At 39.3% G+C, this 19832-nt stretch overlaps 1 protein-coding gene across 3 annotated transcripts in view; it reads right to left on the bottom strand.

Moving 5' to 3' along the window:
* RGL1 (ral guanine nucleotide dissociation stimulator like 1) overlaps positions 1-19832 on the bottom strand; it is a 159511-nt gene that overhangs the window by 76350 nt on the left and 63329 nt on the right. For all 3 annotated transcript variants that reach the window (XM_047076892.1, XM_047076891.1, XM_047076890.1), the window contains exon 3: positions 8650-8858. In XM_047076892.1, coding sequence (XP_046932848.1) covers positions 8650-8858 — 209 coding nt within the window. The remainder of the gene's footprint in view (positions 1-8649; positions 8859-19832) is intronic.

Here is a 19832-nt window from a genome sequence, read left to right as displayed (position 1 = left end):
ATACAATGGAACAAAGATAGTCTTTTCAACAAATGATGAGTGATAGAAGAACTGGATATCCACATGCAAAAAAAAATTAATCTAGACACAGACCCTACACCTTTCATAAAAATCAACTCAAAATGGATCACAGACCTAAATGTAAAACAAGCTATAAAACTTCTAGACAATTACTTAGGAGAAAACTCAGATGACCTCGGATATAACAATGTCCTTTTATTTCTTTTTTTTAATGTTTAATTTTTGAGAGAAAATGAATACAGGAGTCATGAGCAGTTTGTCCACCATTATATTCAGACAATGGAATGTTACTCAGCACTAAAAAGAAATGAGCTATTAAGCTGTGAAAAGACATGGAGAAGCTTAATTACATGCTACTAAGTGAAAGAAGTCAATCTGAAAAGGCTACATACCGTATGATTCCAACTATATGACATTCTGGAAAAGGCAAAACTATGAAGGCAGTGAAAAGATCAGTGATTATCAGGGACTGGGGTGGGGGAAGGGAGAGATGAACAGGCAGAACACTGAGGATTTTTAGGGTAGTGAAACTATTCTGTATGATAGTATAATAATGGATACATGTCATTATACATTTGTTTAAACCCACAGAACATACAACACCAAGTGTGAACCCTAATGTAAACTATGGACTTTGGGCAATAATGATGTGTCAATGATTGTAACAAATGTACCACTCTAGTGGGGGATGTTGGCAGTGGGGGTATGTGTGGGGGCAGGAAGTATGTGGAAAATCTCTATACTTTCCACAATTTTTGCTATGAACCTTAAACTTCTATAAAAAATAGTCTTTTTAAAATTTTTTTTAATTTTGTTAAGGTTTCATTTTATATTTTTTGAGAGAGAAAGACAGAGAGAGAGAGACAGAGACAGAGAGAGACAGAGAGAAGCAGAGCATGAGTAGTGGAGGGGCAGAGAGACGGAGACAGAATCTGAAGCAGGCTCCAGGCTCCGAGCTGTCAGCATAGAGCCTGATGCAGAGCTTAAACTCCCAAGCAGTGAGATCATGACCTGAGCCTAAGTTGGACTTACTCGACTGAGCCACCCAGGTGCCCCTATTTAAAAAAAATTTTTTTTAAATATTTATTTATCTTTGAAGGAGAGAGAGAACATGTGTGTGAGCAGGAAAGGGGCAGAGAGAGAGGGAGACAGAGGATACGAAGTGGGCCCTGCACTGACAGCAGAGAGCCCTATGTGGGGCTCGAACCCACTAATGGTGAGATCATGACCTGTGTCAAAGTCAGACACTTAACTGACCGACCTACCCAGGTGCCCGCCAAAATAGTCTTTTAAAGTACTGCGTTGACAATAATGGTACAAGTCTTTAGATTTGTCTATCCCACTAAATGGGTGCAGATTCTGGGTAATGTTCACTATTGTACCTTCCAACGCAAGGGCTCATGACAGACATGAATAACATATAAAGCATTATTTACTTGTTAGATGGTTCCTAAGTACCTACTGCCACATACCATTCCTCTCTAAGGATTCAGCTGTGAACAAGACAGACATGGTCGCTAAGCAGGGAAGACAGTCAAGAAATGAGAAAGATAAATAAGAAAGATAATTTCAAAAGTATTAAGCTCCATGAAGAAATCAAAACTAACGGTAATCTCCTAAGCACTTAATAGTTGCCAGCCACTATACTAAGAACTTCATATTATTGAGCTTAAGCCTCATAATAACCCCATATTAGGGTTATTGTTCATTCTAATGTTAGAGATAAGGAACCTGAAGCTAGTAAGATAAAGTAACTTGTCCAATGTTGCAGAGCAAGTCAGGAGTGCAAAACTGGTATCAAATTCACTTTTGACTCCTGAACCCATTACACTCTATGCTTAGCACATGAATCTCAAAACTAAAAGACGGGAAAATTGCTTTTCCCATAAAGTATCCTAAAACTCTGAAAGGAAATGGAAGCATATTTGGCATTATGACAAAATCTATGGAAACAAAATATTTTCAAGCTTCATATTTTTTTAAGTTTTTATTTTAATTCCAGTTAGTTAACATACAGTGTTATATCAGTTTCCAGTGTACAATACAGTAATTTAACATTTCTATACATCACCCTGTGCTCATCACAAGTGCCCTCCATAATTCCCATCATCTACTTAACCCATTCCCCTTCCCTCTCCCCTCTGGTAATCATCAATTTGTTCTCTACAATTAAGAGTCTGTTTCTCATTCTCTCTCTCTCTCTCTCTCTCTCTTTTTATCTTTGCTTGTTTTGTTTCTTAAATTCCACATATGAGTGAAATCATATGGTATGTCTTCCTCTGAATAACTTATTTTGTCAAGCTTTATATTTGACTGACTTCTCTGTGCTGTGGAGAAACTGGCTTCACTTAGTAAGATCAGCTCCGTTCTTGCTGGTTATTGGTACATCCTATTTTACATATGAAGGTGTTATTATTCCAGGCATCATAAAGTATGAATTTAAGATTACTATCTCCATAGTGATAATATATTTGCATAAATCCTCCAAAACTTTCTCATTTACTGTACTCTTGTCCTCCAAGAAGAGAGTCCTCTTTGGGAAGCAGCAGATTCAGGTTAGTGGATCTGGCTGGAGCACATCGAATAAACACAAACACTCTAGACACACAGACCCAGCTGTGACCTTGATGGTCCATGACCTAGTTAAACACCCCAAATCACTGGCCAGCATCCAGTTTTGTTTGGGTAATATCCACCTCCCCAAATCTTCTCTTAATTGTCTCTGTCACAGAATCTAGTTCTTACGTCCCAAGGATTGTATCAATTTTAACTCTACACATTGATTTGTATGGTGATTTAATGTTACTCTTCCCCACTAGCCATTAAGTATGAAGAATACAGGTGTCATGACCAGTTTGTCTACCATATACACAGCACCTTGTACAGTACAGGATGTGGTACATATTAAACATCTGGTAACTATCATTTGAATAGAGGAATGAACAGGAACATTGATGTTCAAGTGAATTGCTCACAACTATGTGAAGAGAGTAATGTAGTTTCCAAGGAAAATCAATTGAGGATAGCTGAGGGGTATCCCCAAATCAGCCCTTCCTTTAAAATGGCATTAACAAATCAAGGGAAGTGATAAGGTATGCTTAGAAAGAGATTCTAAATCAGAAAGAGGTAGGTTTTAATTCCAGCTCTGCCACTCACTGATTAAATGTTTCTGGGCCTCAATTTTCTCATCTGCAAACATGGGGGGTGGGTAATATAATGATAAATAAACTGAGATAAAGCCTGTGAAAATGCATGGCCAGAAAACATGGATAGAGGAAGTAAGTTCAAAGAGCCACTGAGTTAGTCTCTTCTCTGTGACCTAAGCAAGTAAATTCAAGTCAGATTGGTCTGAAAGTACCATGTTTATGGATGCCTTCCACCTTTATCCTCTCCAAAGGTCCTCTACTGGAAGAATTCACTTGCTACCAAGATCAGTTCAGATTTGCCCAGTCCTTCCCAAACTGTGAACTGAGCGCCAATAGTGACTTACCAAAAGTTTCTGGAGACCTATTCACCACTATTGTTTGTCTTTGGAAGTCTTCTTACTTCTGATATGAAAGTTACAGATCAAGGAGAATGATCAAGAATAGGCCAAAAGTAGCTAATGACAGCTGTCTGAAGAAAAATCTAGCTATGTGTATAAACATTTCATGGTCCTCAGTGAGGGTCACTAGCTGAGACAGGATTCTCCCTACATTTGAGGTTAAGTATTTTCAGTGGTACCTAACTCCCTTACTTTTTTTAAGGGTATGGTGGAAAGAATATATGTTTAAGTGGAATGTATGTGTGAAGTTAGAGAAAACAAAATCACAAAGGCCTAACACAAAGAGCTAAGCCACAATCCAAAACTTTCTCTTAGGTTAAAAATGAAGTCTGTGAGCCCTAGAATTAACTGAACCATGGTGAGAAGCACAGAAAACTGGATTCTTGGTGAACTGCTGACAACTCCAAGTAAGAGATAAAGCAAATGCATGGAATTAGCCATATATGACTTCAAGCTGCTTTCTATTGGTCAATCACAAGGACTCATGTTAGCAGAATGAAAAAACGTATATAAAAGGACTTTTTTTAATTACATAAAGCTCCATACAAGAAAAGCCACATGATTGGAAGTCTTAAGGAAAATCAAAGTTCGACTTCAAATAAGCTTTCCTCTGGGGGCACAAGAAAGACTACGGCACCTGCCTTCAATCCCTTCTTGACTTGTTAGGATTAGCACATCCTATAGTAACTTCCTGGTGTTGATTTCACAAAAGATAAGCAATCTACTATTAAGAAACTAAGAGAAATCATAAAAAGTTATATCAGAGACTCACAAACAACTATACCACAATTTACTAACAAAAAAATAGTATATCAAACTCATCTTCGGGGTAGGTAAGTTTGTGCAATTTAATTGCTTACGTCCCAATTACAGACATGAAAACTCTCAACGGCCAATTTAAGAATCAAGTGTTTCACAGAATCTGTATTTTGGTTAAAACTGAACAAAGATGAACATCTGGTCACAAGATCTACGTGAGTGGGAAATGGGAGAAATATTCATATTGAAGTGCGTACATACATGGACAAATCCACATTTCCACGAGGGAAGCAAAATAAACAAGATTTATTTCTCTGAACTTCCGCAGAACACGTTACAGTTTCATTTTTTACACCACCTTAAGTGGTTGTCTACTTGTTTTATGAGTGTAAGCCTTATCTTTTGCAGTAAAATACTAAGTTCTCAGGGAGTGCAACCAGGTTTTGCACAGCATATGTAACTTGAAGGGTCCTCTCTAAGAAAAAGATTACAATATTGTGAATATAAATGATGTAGACAGTATTGCAAGTAAGTGAGGGTCCCTGGAGGTTAAGTACCAACAGCTTCACAGTAAATTCACCACAAGGGTGAAAAACGACCAAGTCCTATATTTCTGTTTCACCCAAATAGTGTCTTGCTGAGTCCCGGGTATTTTATAGGCATTTGGCACTTGTTGATTCCATTCATTTCAGAGGCAAGCAAAGGACAGGAGTAGGAGATGAAATTTAAGGCCAAGCCTTGGCTCATCCAACAGGTCAAGATAAACCTTAACTCTTTCGTTCAGTTATACCTTAAATGATAGTTTGAACTGAATGTAATTTGAATTCATGTTGATTCCGTTATTTAATAACTGTCATCCAGTTAATCTTTTAAAAATAAAAAAATGTGGGGGCGCCTGGGTGGCGCAGTCGGTTAAGCGTCCGACTTCAGCCAGGTCACGATCTCGCGGTCTGTGAGTTCGAGCCCCGCATCAGGCTCTGGGCTGATGGCTCGGAGCCTGGAGCCTGTTTCCGATGCTGTGTCTCCCTCTCTCTCTGCCCCTCCCCTGTTCATGCTCTGTTTCTCTCTGTCCCAAAAAAAATAAATAAAAAACGTTGAAAAAAAAATTTAAAAAAAATAAAATAAAATAAAAAAATAAAAAAATGTGTACCTCCTATAAAAGAACAAAGAGAAGATTTAAAAAATCATCAAATAAACGCTGGATGTACATGAGTCACAGACTAAACACTCTAGTTCCTGTGTGTATGTCCACTGCTTATGATGAACAGCTGGAATTCACGTGCGCTTCTTTACTGGCTGTGGACATCTGTGGCCTATTATCAGTAGAGCTACCCATAAGAAAAAGAGGTTGTCAATTCCAAAGAAAACTTGTAGGAGTTTTTGATGTGTTGACCTATTTGCTCATACTGTCTGCATATACTGCATCCTTTCCATATATGTGACTAGAAGGAAAATTCATACACTTCTCCAAGCTCTATTTATAGGTGTTGATATTACACAAGCAAACAAACTATGAAAGAAATGACTTACTAATCCCACAAGTTTATACTCCAGGCTTAACATTTTTAAGAGCTTAACATTTAAAGTGCATACAAAAAAACTACAGAACTTCTTATCTATGCTGAAGTCCAGAGTTATGAGACCCAGATCAATGTATGATAAAGGATAGGCATTTTTCAATGTTCCTGAATATGAACATATGAATAAACGTTGGTCCAGATGATTTCACTCTACATTGCATCTATGAGGAAAATACCTTATTTAAGCCTTATTTAAGACTGATAGAGATGACCACATAAAAAATATTTTAAATGTCTTCATGGAAAATATTAATGAACAACTTTTAAAACCAAGGGACAAACTGGGAGAAATATTTTCAACACATGATAAGCAAAAAAATAATGTCATAATATATTAAACAGTTATAAGTAGATGATAATAGTCCCAAATAAAAATAAGTAAAGGATATGAAAAGATGTAAACAGAAAAACACAAAAGCCCAGCAAATGTTTGAAAGATGCTAAACCTCACTCACAAATGTAAGAAACTTAAAAAAACAATAAGCTATTTTTCAATGGACAGACGACAGTAGAGATGGTTTCAATGGCAGAAGTGAAAATATTCACAGGTCACAAGGGTGTGGGGAAAGCAAGGGAACAGGCCGCTCATTCTCTGTGAACAGAAATGTGGTTGGTGCAACTTTCTGAAGGACAATTTAGCAACATCTTTCACGTTTTATTTTATTTTTTTAATGTTTATTTATTTTTGAGACAGAGAGACAGAGGTGAGTGGGGGAGGGACAGAGAGAGAAGGAGACACAGAATCCAAAGAAGGTTCCAGGGGCTGAGCTGTCAGCACAGAGCCCGACGCGGGGCTCAAACCCATGAACTGTGAGATCATGACCTGAGCCGAAGTCGGACGCTTAACCGACTGAGCCATCCAGGTGCCCCAATATCTTTGACATTTTAAAATATTTATATATTTTGTCCTATCCACCACTCTTCTATGAAATGATCCTACAGAATTCTCACACAAGTACTTGGAAGGTATATATTCAAAGATACTCTTTGCAGCATTGTTTAAACATTTTAAAAACAGGGGCACCCAGGTGGCTCAGTCGGTTAAGCATCTGGCTTCAGCTCATGTCACGTGATCTCAGAGCTCATGAGTTCAAGCCCCACATCAGGCTCTGTGCTGACAGCTCAGAGCCTGAAGCTTTCTTCAGATTCTGTGTCTCCCTCTCTCTCTGCACCCTCCCCCTGCTCTTTCTCTCTCTCAAAAATAAACATTAAAAACATTTTAATACATAAAAATTTTAAAAACAAATTAAAAAACTGGAGTGAGCTTAACTGTCCACCCATAGAATAACCTACTCAATAAATACTACTAAAGCCACCAAAAAGAATATGGTAAATACATCTATATGTGATTTTGAAATGACAATAACTTACATTTCTTGAGCTTTCAATATGCCAGCCACTGTTCTAAGCCTTTCACATATGTTAATTCTCTTTATGAATAAAAAAAATCTCCAAAACAGGTAAGTAAAAAACCAAAGTTGTAGAACAGACTGTACTATGATTCTATTTATGTCATATAAAAATATGATATTTTTGATAAATATCATGTATGAATAAATATGATATATATTTATATAAATGTGTATTTATGTACATGTAGATAAGCCCAGAAAATTTGGGGAAGAATACAAAAGGAATGGTTTACAGTGATTACCCAGGAGGAATGAAAAATGTTTACTTTTTATAATTTTCTGAATTGTTTGAACTTTTCTCTATATACACGGATACTTCTATTTTTAAAATGTTAATATGTGTTATCTGCCTAATTAGATTATGGTCCAATTTTCTTCTTCCCAATTCTACAATTTTTTAAAAGCCTAATAAAAGATATTTGGGGAAATGTAGCAATATGAGAAAACATGAATGTTTCTTTTTATACCCTTCTATGGGCACAGAACACTTCAAAATTTTTTAAAAACCTAGTTAAAAGTCAGTATTCAACTACTCCAACAAAAAAAGCCTATCTCATTTCCTTTCTTATGCAGGAAACTCCAAAATATAAGGATTTAAAATGACAACTCTCATGTCTCTAAAACAATTGTTTGGCTGATGGTTTTTCTTCCTCCCAGTATCAAGTCAATTTAATAACAATTTATTAAAAGGTCAAGTTTAATTATAAATAAGGCAAAACCAAGGAGGGGAAACAGAATTATTAATGTGTAAAATATAATATACACTGCTCTGCTATCTGTAACATATGACCTAACAACATAAACCGAGGATAATATTCAGAGAGCAGTCACTGCATTGTGATTGTTAATAATATTATCATCATCATTATATTGAAGCTGCCATCCATTAGATTCTTCCTATGGATCTAATACTGAGCTCCATACTTCACACATATTAGCATATTTAATTCTCCCAACAACTCAGTAAGATTCCTAGTTAATTGCTTATTTACTAGAATAATATAGAACTATTAAAATATGGAGAAAATTTTAGGGGGGCAAACAGTAACTGCAATCTATACACAACGGAGTATACATTTATGGCAGGTACTCCCAAAGATTTCATAGAGTTTTCTACAGATTCTTCTAAGGTATATCTACCAGAAATAAACCATAACGTGGCTCTTGAAAAGTCTTTGTGCCACCTGTTCCAAAGTTTGTTCCTTCCAGTGGGTCCTTTCTCACACATCCCTCTCAGCATACCAAGTGCAGGTGAGTCTGAAACTCAGGTCTTCACCCTGCACAAGGCCTTTCTCGCGTTTCTGTCATCTCTCAAACTCCTTTGGATTCTTACCTGTCCAGCAGCAGCTCCAGCACCTCTTTGGTGGAGGCAAAGCCTCTGTATGTTGACAGAAAGATGCTGATATAGGTAAAGTCATTGTCCCCAAACGCCGTCAGCAGGTTCTCCACAAGCTTCTCCAAGGTGCCAGCTTTTATGGTCCTGATCTTACAGGTCTCATATTGACTGACTGTGTGTCCTGGAGGCAGCTGGTCCCCTTCAACCTGTACAAGAAATTCATGATTATGATCAGGCGAAATGCTCCCTAAAGGAAAACCACAATCAGTGGACCAGTGGAAGCATAGACTATCGTGTTTTCCGTGCTCTTAATTCCCCTCAAGCCACGTAAAACAATCCTCTCACCCATGGGTGTAATAGAGTGAGGAGGTGGTGATGATATTCATGCTGCTTTATTTCATAGTGCTTACACCTGCCTCTACTTAATCCCTTATAAAGAATTAGGTTGCTGGCCTATTTTATCAAGAATGTTTTCCATGACCCCAGGATCAAGTTTTGCAAAAGTTATCAATCATCCCCTTCGTACTGTTCCATGGTAAGTTGTCAAACTCATTCTTAAAGACAGCTCCTACAGTGGTGGAACAGACTCCTACTGGCTTTGGAGAGCCGATTGTTAAATTTTTAGGATTTGTATGAGCCGGTTGACATATCGCTAGGCTGAAAAATCAGGAGTATATTCGGATATCTACGGAGATGTGACCATGATCCGGTGTTCTTCAGTCCACAAGAAGCAATATCCTTCCTGATTCAGTATCATCAGCAATCAACGTAACTGACCAAGAAGTGGCTTATACCAAGCGGCCCTGGGCTAACCTCTGGGGAGTAATGGGAAGGGTGGATGGGTGTATGATCTCTGATTTCTGGAGACTTGCAACGAACAAGAAAAGACATGTGCTCATGAGAAGTAGCCATCACATGAGAATGAAATTGCAAATAATATTGGCAGGTACAACTGCACAAAACATAAGAACTGACTATTGATAAAGATATGTAAAGCTTGAACACTGAGTATGAAGAAAAACAGGGGTGTGCCTTACATCCTGCAATAAATCTGCACCTAACAAATGATACAAAGATGCAATTTTCAGCTTAACTTGTCCTTCATAAGCATGAAGATGACCTACTGAGAGGATCCTTTTCTAAAGCAAATAATCATTGTCAGTGATGCAAACAATAGCCAGGCAGGTTTTGTGAACTGTAAGTTTGAATTGTTGTATGTCAGCTTTTCCTAAATTGAAATAACCAGACATGCGAAAATTGAGGAAGAGGAGCAAAGAAGAGGGAACTGAATCTCTAAATGACGACACGGTGCTAAGTAGCATGTTTGCTTTCTCTTCACCTGGCCTGCCAGATGTTAAACCACTGGAAGGAAATTAGCTGGCAAGACTGCTTCCAGTAAGACCGAAATGGTGGCGATCGCTTTTAGAAAAGGGTTAGAATAGCTTAATGTCATTATGTCTAACTGCTAACAGGACTTAACATTAAGACTCAGGCTTCCACAGTGCATGACTTTATTTCTTTATTTCATTCTCGAAGGATACTTTCACTTTACTAAGGGAGGGATCTGGTTTGGGCAAAATACCAAATGTTTCTGCAGACCTCTTCTGCCCGTTGACTCCAATCACGGCCTGATAACTGTTCTTTATCACTGTATATGTAGTTTTAAAATAGGCCTAATAGTATCCACCTATCCTCCCGGGAGTGTCAGTTCACTTTAAGCTGAAACAATAAATGAAAAGGATATATGGTTTCAAAGTCTAATTACTTGTTTTACCAGTTAGTACAGTGCTGCAGTGCTGCCCTACGTGGGTGCTGGTAAAACACTAGTTCTGAAACAAAAGGTCCTGTGGTCAAGTTTGGGAACTACAGAGCAAAACAAGGTCAAATACATTTCTTTACTACAGAATTTCTTAAAGTCTTCAATATGCTAACATGTTATGAAACTCTAAGAGGGGGATACACAATCATGATACATGATCCTTCCAAATGGAGTCCCTTTACTCTCCCAGCATCTTGCAGATCATCAGGATGAACATACTTGGGAAAATGTTAGCTTAGTAAGTCACTGCGATGTGTTTAAACCATAATTCACTTTTGCCACTTTTCACTAAAAAAAAAAAAGACATTATAAAATACAATGTTAATTTTTATCTTCAAACATCTATATATCCCTTTGACGTCTTTCTTAATACCAAAATGTAGGGATGTTTTTTCTATGTTTTACTCAAAAGATCTGGTCCCAAACAAATGATCAGCCTGGTAATATTAAAAAGCAGCTTAAAAAATATGCTTCAGTGTCAAACGTTAACAATAATGAAAGGAATGGCTTCTCATTCTCCAGGGATATTCAAGCTCTAGTTCTAAATCAAGCTTCCTCACCTTGTGACAATGTTCCCTTACCAAACAATTTTGTAATTTGAGGATTCTCCTTTTACTCACAATGCAAATTCCACTTTACATATTTTCTTATGGAAAGTAAAAGCTATTTAAAAGAACTGATTTTTCCCTGAGCACCGATGTAGCCAAAATTTCACACACAGAGAAAAATGTTTGTCAAAGGGCCTGATGAAGTGGGTCCCCTTTCCTGCCAGAAAGCAGAGTTGGCAGGAAGCCAAGGCTCTCCCTTGGGAATGGAATCCTGTTACTCATTAACCCAGTCGCTTCCTTTTGGTCCTCCTTTTCCTCTGGAAAAAACTCTCAATATGCTTGCCTGATCCCTATACCTCCCCAATAACGGTTTTTGTCCCTCAGTGTTTGCATCTGTACATTAGGAAGAACCATGTTTGAGCTAAGAGAATAGCTAATAAAATACTTTGACTTATTTAGATTTTAAAAATTATTGGGGCACCTCGGTGGCTCAGTCAGTTAAGCATCCGACTTCAGCTCAGGTCATGATCCTGTGGTTTGTGAGTTCGAGCCCTGCGTTGAGCTCTGTGCTGACAGCTCAGAGCTGGAGCCTGCTTTGGATTCTGTGTCCACCCTCCCCCGCTCGCTTGCTCTCTATCTTTCAAAAATAAATAAACATTTAAAAAAAAAAAAAAGAAAAATATTATTCACTAAGTGCAATGAGTGAGCATGAGTGACAATATAAAATGAAGCACAGGAATTGCTCTGGTGCCTAGAATCATTCTCACAAAAAAATTAACAAGGCACGTTAAGGTGTCAGAACACTTGCTTAATGCCATTTTCTGCAGATTTGCTAAGCACCCTAATATCAACTTGCTAGAACAGAGGGAAGATTTTGAAGATGAGTTCTAATTTACCAACACTCAAGTGGAGTGTTTCTTTGTGACACAAAAATTTGGAAATTATCTGCTTGTTGCTGGAATTATTTTGAAATAAAATTATATAAAAGTGAAACAGAAAACATAACTCTGCCTTATGGTCAGACTAGAGGAAAATTTGCTAAATTTTAGGCAAATTTTTTTGCAGCAAAATACTCGACAGACATAGGACCCTTTTAAGAGTTTAGGATCTCTTCTGTGTGTAATATCTCAATACCTTTGAATCCTAGTTTAAAAGAAAAGTGAGGGAGGCAGGGACCGAGCCTTGGCAGACAAGTGTTTAATAACCCAGACTCAGAGAGCAATACACGGAGGGCTGAGCCTGCCCTCTGGGTTAGCACGCTAACAGGAAACAGCTCAATCTGGATTTAATCAGAGACCATCGTCTTACTGACAAGATCATGATACCGAGGCCACAAAAATGTTTCAGGATTTTGGAGTGGGGTGGAGGGGCAATCTCTCTGCCATTAAAAGTCAGCTTTTCCTGAGAGAACATGCCTGACTCCTATGGGGTAAATATCTACAACTCTGCCCAACTGTCCTAGCTGAGGAATTTCCATAATTATTAATTCTGGCATGAGGGATGAGAGATGAAATGTGCCATATTTCAACTCTGTTGCCAGTCACGGAGAAATACACTCTTTCGCCTTCCAAAACATAAACTGTTAACAGCTTCAGTGTTTCTAACTTGAAAAAAAAATTTCCTTCCATCAAAATAATACATCAGTCATCTGATACTTTAACAGGGGACATGCTACGTCCACAAGGTCATTAGACTAGAGACAGTATGACGTCTTTGTCCAAGCCATGCTCAACCTTCAGAACGTCAGCTCTCAAGCATCCTGGCCTGAGCAGAAATGTAAACAGTGAGTAGTTTTCTAGTCATAACTCTCTGACAAAATCTAAAACCCACATCTAAGATTTTATAGCCTTTGGAAGGTGTGCTATACTCCTGGTTTCAAAAAACCCACCATCCAGCAACAAGAAACCACCATAGGTCAGGAAAGACCATGACGGGATGCACGAAAAAGCTCTGCGTCTGTCTGTATTGTTGCCCGGATACGTATAGATGAAATGTTCTTACCATGCAGAGGAAACAAACGCATGTGTGTGTTATGGCACATGGCAGACTGTATGGCAAGGCCAGTGCATCTGAGTATTGTGAGCTCTTTACACATAAGGCATGGAGAGATGCAAAGCACCGTGTACAAAACCCTAGGGCAAGTGATGTCAACTTCAGTGTGAGCTTCTGGGCAGGTGATGTCAAGTTGAGTGTGAGCTTCTGCATTGTGTGAACTTTCAGGTATGAACTCAATTTTTTTCTAGGTTAAGTTTGCCAGGATGCTTAGATTTTAACTTCAGGTAAATAATGAATAACAAAATAACTTGGGGGGCATAAGTATGTCCCGTGTAATATTTAGGACCTATTCATACTGAAACATTATTTGTTGTTTATGTGAATTTCAAACTTAACCTGGCACACTGTATTTTTATCTTTATTTGGTAGCACGATGTTAAATGCATACAAAGAGCATAGCATGGATCTCTCTTTTGTTTATTTGGCCACACGTTAACTAACGGTACTGTGTGTCAGGCACCGTATAAGATAGTAGAGACATAAAGGTAAATAGTATGCGGTTCTGACACCCAGGTTACTGGGTCTAGTGGAGGAAACAGACGCAAAGAAACCATTATGATGCGAAATGAGGAAAAAAAAAAAACAACCCCCAAAACAAAAAAGGAGAGATAGATAGGCAGATACCATGAAGAACCAGGAGGGACCCAACATAGAGATGGCATCAAAAAAGGCATCCTAAATAGGGGATTCCGACACCGGGTTTTAAGTTATGAGTTAACAACGGTGGGGAGGACACAGCAGACAGAGACACCAGCACAAACAAAGACATTAAGAAAAGAGGTGTGGGCGTCTGGGAGGCTCAGTCGGCTGAGCGTCCAACTTCGGCTCAGTCGTGATCTCATGGCTCATGAGTTTGAGTCCCTCATCGGGCTCTGTGCTGACAGTTCAGAGCCTGGAGCCTGCTTCAGATTCTGTGACTCCCTCTCTCTCTGCTCCTCCCCCGCGCACACTCTGTCTCTCTCTCAAAAATAAATAAACATAAAAATTTTTAAAAAGAAAAGAAAAGAGGTGTGACAGGGCACCTGGGTGGCTCAGTCGGTTAAGTATCCGACTTTGGCTCAGGTCATGATCTCATGGCTCGTGGGTTCGAGCCCTGCATCGAGCTCCGTGCTGACAGCTCAGAGCCTAGAGCCTGCTTCAGATTCTGTGTCTCCCTCTCTCTCTGCTCCTCCCCTCTCTCTGCCCCCCTGTCTCTCTCAAAAAGAAATAAACATTAAAAAATTAAAAAGAAAAAAAAAAAGAGGTGTGATGGGAGGGAACATGGCTACGGGAGCAACATGGCAAAAGGAATGGACAGGTTGGCCAGAGAGTCAGCAGGGAGCTACCTGATCACAGAGGACTCAGGTCAAATCCTAAAAAGCTTAGAGTCCATTTCCTACAGTTTTAAGCATGGTCCGAGAAATCACAGTGTGGAGGAAACATGTGATGGGAAGTTTAAAGTTGAGAAAATCAGTGAGAAAGCTGTTAATACTCCAGATGAGCAATGGTAAGGGCCTTAACTTGTGTAACAACGATAAGAATAGAGAAAGTGCTGAGTGGAGGGACACATTTAGGGAATACTCAGGAATTGTCAAGACTTGGCGAAGAGCTGGATGCAGAGGATGAAGATCTGAAAAAGAATCTGGAACATTTACGTGAGTTTTAGTGTGAATGACTGGAACGATAATCATGCCACCTATATGAAAGAAAGTTGAGGAAGCGAAGTCAGATTTTCGTGGGGCAGAGGTACGGAATTCCAATTTACAAATGTAGAACTTGAGGGGTGCCTGGGTGGCTCAGTTGGTTGAACGTGTCTGAGTCTTGAGTTCGGCTCAGGTCATGATCTCACGGTGGTGAGATTGAGCCCCATGCTGACGATGCAGAACCTTCTTGGGATTCACTCATTCACTCTCTCCCTCTCTCTCTGCCCCTTCCTCTGTCAAAATAAAGAAATAAACTTAAAAAAAAAAAGAGAGAGAGAAATGTAGAAGTTGAAGTGTCTTCGGGATTTTCCAATATTACAGTCCAACAGGCAGTTACAAATCTAAAAGTTGGGAGAGGAACCTAAGATGGAAGTATGTAGACATTACATCAAGTAAAGTGGCTTTCCTCTCCCAGGCAGACTGTGTGGAACAGGAAGAATAGAGGGCTGAGAATGGCATCCGGAAGAGTACCAAAATTAAGAAGGTTCCAGGAGCAAAGGAGCCAAAGCACTAGAAGAAGCATCTGCCCAGTGACAAACTGGCACGCCACCAGGTCTCTGGTAGCACCTCTGGGGTGAGAACTCAGAAGAAACCTCCGCTGTCAGGTTTATACACATGCCAACATAACCTTCCACCTAATGATGCAAACATACAAGGTCCAGTGAGCGCCTGCCAGAACCAGCATGTTCAACTTGCAAGAGCCAATTGTGCACACTCCTCCTCAATTCTACGTCCAATGACACCACGTTGGTATTGTGAGTTCAGTCACGGTGGAAATATTTACACCATAGAAACGGACTAGTTGCACACAAATTAGGGCTTTTGTTCTGGAGAGCTGATTTATTCAGCATACCGCTGCCCAGGAGTCCCTCTCAGATTATGTCAATGGTAAATTCAGGAGACACCTTCATTCTGGTTGAACATTTTTCTCTTTCTGTGTTCCCATCCAGTTAAGGCATTTGTGCTGTCATTGTGACCTCTGATCTCAAAGGAGATAGAAATTCTGCCTCTGAACTAAGGAAAAGGTAGACATGTGAAAAGAGAAGAGGTAGAGAAGCATGTGCTTGACAAACAAACATGTTCTAAACACCTCTGATAAGATCCCCAAGAGCTGACTTGACTTGAAGCCGCATGTTCGAATGTGGTCAGGTTTCTATGACGAGTACCCTTCATCCTCAGGAAAATGCTAAGAGAACTGTAATAACAAAGGCTGTTGTTTTATCACACCGAAATCCCAGCTCCTCCACCATCCTGTCCCAGCAGGGTTCCTTAGATCACCCCTTCAGAGTCCAGGAACTCTCCTGGGGGAAACAGGAAGTTGTGTTTTCCATCTCCTAAAGACAGTAGTCCTCCTGGCTGTGAATCTGCTTGGTCCAATGTTAACCCATAACAGACTCCACCTTCCCTGACACAGATCCCTATTTCTGACATTCTGGTCCTCTTTAAAAGATTCCAAAGTCTTTATGGAGGCAGATCCAAAAATTGGGTGGATGTCAGGGAGTTTGCTACATTTTCCAAATAAAATACTTTCACTTATATGTGCTATTTTTCTGCCTGAAACAGAATGCTGATGACTGAGATGTTATGAATTAACCTGGGCTCCAAGCCCCATTTCTGAGACTAAGCCACTATGAGCCTAGGACAATAAATTCAAGCCCCGATGTCTTGGTCATCTACTCTATGAAATACAGAAATCACATGTTATTTTGAGAAGTTCAGGGACTTAGAGCTGCATAAGGCGAGAGAAGTCTGAACTAAAAAAGTGTCTGCTGCATTTACCAAATAACAAATCATCACACAGAGTTTAGTATCCAGAATAAACTTGCAAAATTTATAACTTCCTCCTTTGCCTCTTGTTCAGAGCCCCAAATGTCCAAGGTCTTCACATCCTGAGGTCACAGGTTGACAGGTGCTCTGGCATTCTGGAACTCATTCTGTTTTTGAGCAGCCCAGCCAACCTCTGTCTGAAAAGGTCAGTAGAGGGTATGAGCTTCCACGTGACCTAATATTGTCTATGAATGAAGCCTGCTATGAATGGAAAAGCTTCCCCACAGCCCAGAAGCTTTCCCAGCCCACCATAAATCCCACAGACAGTTCCATGGGGCTTTATCTCCTTCTGACATTTAAAGGGTTCCTTCACCAATCCTTGGGGCCTGGGGAGGGGCTGGATGGCAGGGGGTGCCAATTGCCTGAGTTTCCAAACTTAGTTTGATTCTTCTTCTCCATACCACATTAAGGAATCTCTGACCCTCCCCCACCTTCTTATGGGATTAGTTCAGTTTTAAGCCAAGTAAACATTTTGCTCCCACTATTATTGCCCCCTTTATAATGATAAAGCATAAAAATCAAAGCCTCATTATCAAAATGCCAGTAAATCATTATTCCCCTGGATTTCAGAATTCAAGTAATGACTGTCTAACATGCTTCTTTTCCCCTCCAAAACTAAATCTTTAAAGTCTATGTGGACTTACAAATTCAAATGTAAAATTTAACTTTACAGTTCCCGCAAAGCTCTGGAACATAGAGCCTCTGGCAAATACTCTAGTCCTCAGTGCTGCGTTTGACACAAGTGATATTCCTAGGTCATGGGCTTGTAGAAATGGCTATCTACAGAGCAAGCAGGTATCTTTCAAGCCTACTATCAGGTGATCCAATCTAGGGTGAGGTATGAAGAACAATTTAGTTTATCTTGAGTACATCTCTCCGAAAGATATACTGAAATAAAATGGCTTTTTTTTTTCCTCAGTAGATTTTACTCTTCATAATCTGTAAATCAATTCTAAGAAAACCATCCTCATGCCCTAAATGAAAAGGAAGAGAAGAGAGGGTTAATAGGTATTTATTGAGCACTTATGGGGCAGATGCTCAATCTTTACAAAAATCTTCTGGTACGAATTATTCTCACTTTACTGTAGGAACCTGAGGTTTGGAGAAGTGAGGGATTTGGCCCAAAGTTACCCAGCCCATTAGCCTAATGTGAGAGAGTCAGGGTATAAAACCAGCCCTGTCTTTCTATTACAGTGTGTTGTGTTAAAACACAAAGCAACACAATAGTGGGTATTCAAACCCCGATTTGTATACCCAAGACTATTACAATTCAATAGCCCAGAATCTCCATACTTCATAGGATTGTTGTAAGAAAGAGACAAAATTAGATAACAGATCTGAAGGCATGTTGCACAGTTGCAAGAACTATTCAGGATCCTACAGATAAAAGAAATGAAGATACTGTGTGTTATACTAAAATCCTCTTTTCGATTTTTTCCCCTACCCCAGTAACTTTCACCAAAAGTTAGGACTGACTGCATCAAATGCTCTATGGTATTATGCCTCTTACCTCCTGACATGGACTGAAACCTTTAACAAGCACTATGGGGGAAAACGTTGGTTTAGTGCTAAACACCCTCTCTGGAGGAAAACAAAAATCCCCCTCATTGTTACAGTTTCTTAAATGAGTAAATTGAGCCTAAGAAGGACAAATGACTTCCCCCAAGGGCTCAAAAGGAGCCAGGAAAACAATGTCAGTAACCTGTATGAGAAGCTGCTGGATAAGACAGCCTAAGAACCCACGGGGAACACTGACGTTCTCCTCTGATTTCCAGATTATTAATTAATTTGCCTACCTGCTAGGTTTATAAATCTCTCTGGTCAAGAGATCATTTCCTTCTATCTTTAGAGAGAAAGGAAAATGCAAGTAGAATGGCAATATGATTGACTGTGGGATACAGCCAAAGTGGCAGGTTTGTAAATGCTGACACTCAATAAAAATAAAGAAGGCAGAGCATAGAAAGCACTGATAGCTGGCAAGAACACTGATCCAATTTCTCCAAACGAACAGAAACTGAAAGAGTAACCATTTTGTTCGATAGATTTAACGTGTCAAAAATATATGTAAAAAGACAGGCGTGTCAGTTGCAAAGAAAATATCTGTCTTCTTAATAATATGCTCATCATTCCCATCGCTCATGACCCACTCTTGAAATCAAGTCAGTAGAAACAGTATTAAAAGCACTTCCATCGTGCAAAGAACCTAAGTGAGGTGCTAAGGGAATCTATGAAGGAAATAAGGGACTGTATTCTTTAAAAACCTAACAGTGGAGATTATAAAATACAAATGCGAAATTTTTCACTTAATGGCTTGGAAGCAAAGAGATGTACAGAACTTAAGACTAGTGTGTATTTTTTATGAGATAATGCCAGGTAAATAATAGGGGCCTCAGAGTGAGAATTTCAGAACTGGTGGGGGAAAAAAACCTCTTGTAACCCCAAGAGTCAAGAGAAGGAGGGAAAATCCCACAGAACTAGATTATGTTTCTAGTTCCCATTCGATTAATCATCAAGTACTTGTCAGTGCCTTCTATTTATCTAGCAGTAGGCTAGAATAATTCTTTTTAACTTGGTTGTGTTTCATAGTTCCTAAATAAACTTGAGAGGATTCATTCATTCAACAAGTATTTGCTGAGTCCCTACTATGTAGCTGCTGGCAGCCATAGATAAAAACAGAGAACCAGACAGACAAGATGCCAACTCACAGAGAAAACTCCACCTCCTCCGCAACCAAAGGGGAAAAAAGTGGTTTTTGAGCCATCACTCACTGGCTATGGGCTTGCTCTAATGGAGTCCATTCCCTGGCATCAGAGTTGTCAAGTTACCGGATCCTGAGAGTTTTATGCTGCCCCACTAGAAATACCAGACAGAGACATGGCTGATTATCACATGCAAACAGAAGCCCAGAATATAGAGAAAGCAACTCTTTATAATCAATAATACACACACACATACACACACACACACACACACACACACACACACACACACACACGGGCTTTCATTTACTAAAACAGTAATCACAGATGGACCCATTGACCAAACTGAAGTAATATATAGAGTCCTTGGCCATAGCTTCTCTGTGACACCCCCAGCAATGCTACAGTAACACACCAATAAACTGTCCAGTTCGTTTACACCAATGCATAGGTCAAATCAGTTTTACTTTCAGGCCCAAAGATACTACTCAATTTCACAAAGGTAACAAATCAGACAACAGGTTGGGAAAAGGTTCTAAAGTTTTAGTTA

This window comes from Lynx rufus, unplaced genomic scaffold (genome assembly GCF_022079265.1).
Source record: "Lynx rufus isolate CCGP_SWC_20201006 ecotype Redwood Valley unplaced genomic scaffold, mLynRuf1.p SCAF_15, whole genome shotgun sequence".
NCBI classification, from domain to species: Eukaryota; Metazoa; Chordata; class Mammalia; order Carnivora; family Felidae; genus Lynx; species Lynx rufus.
Note: the sequence above shows the minus strand (reverse complement) of the source record. Positions and strands in the feature narration are given on the sequence as shown.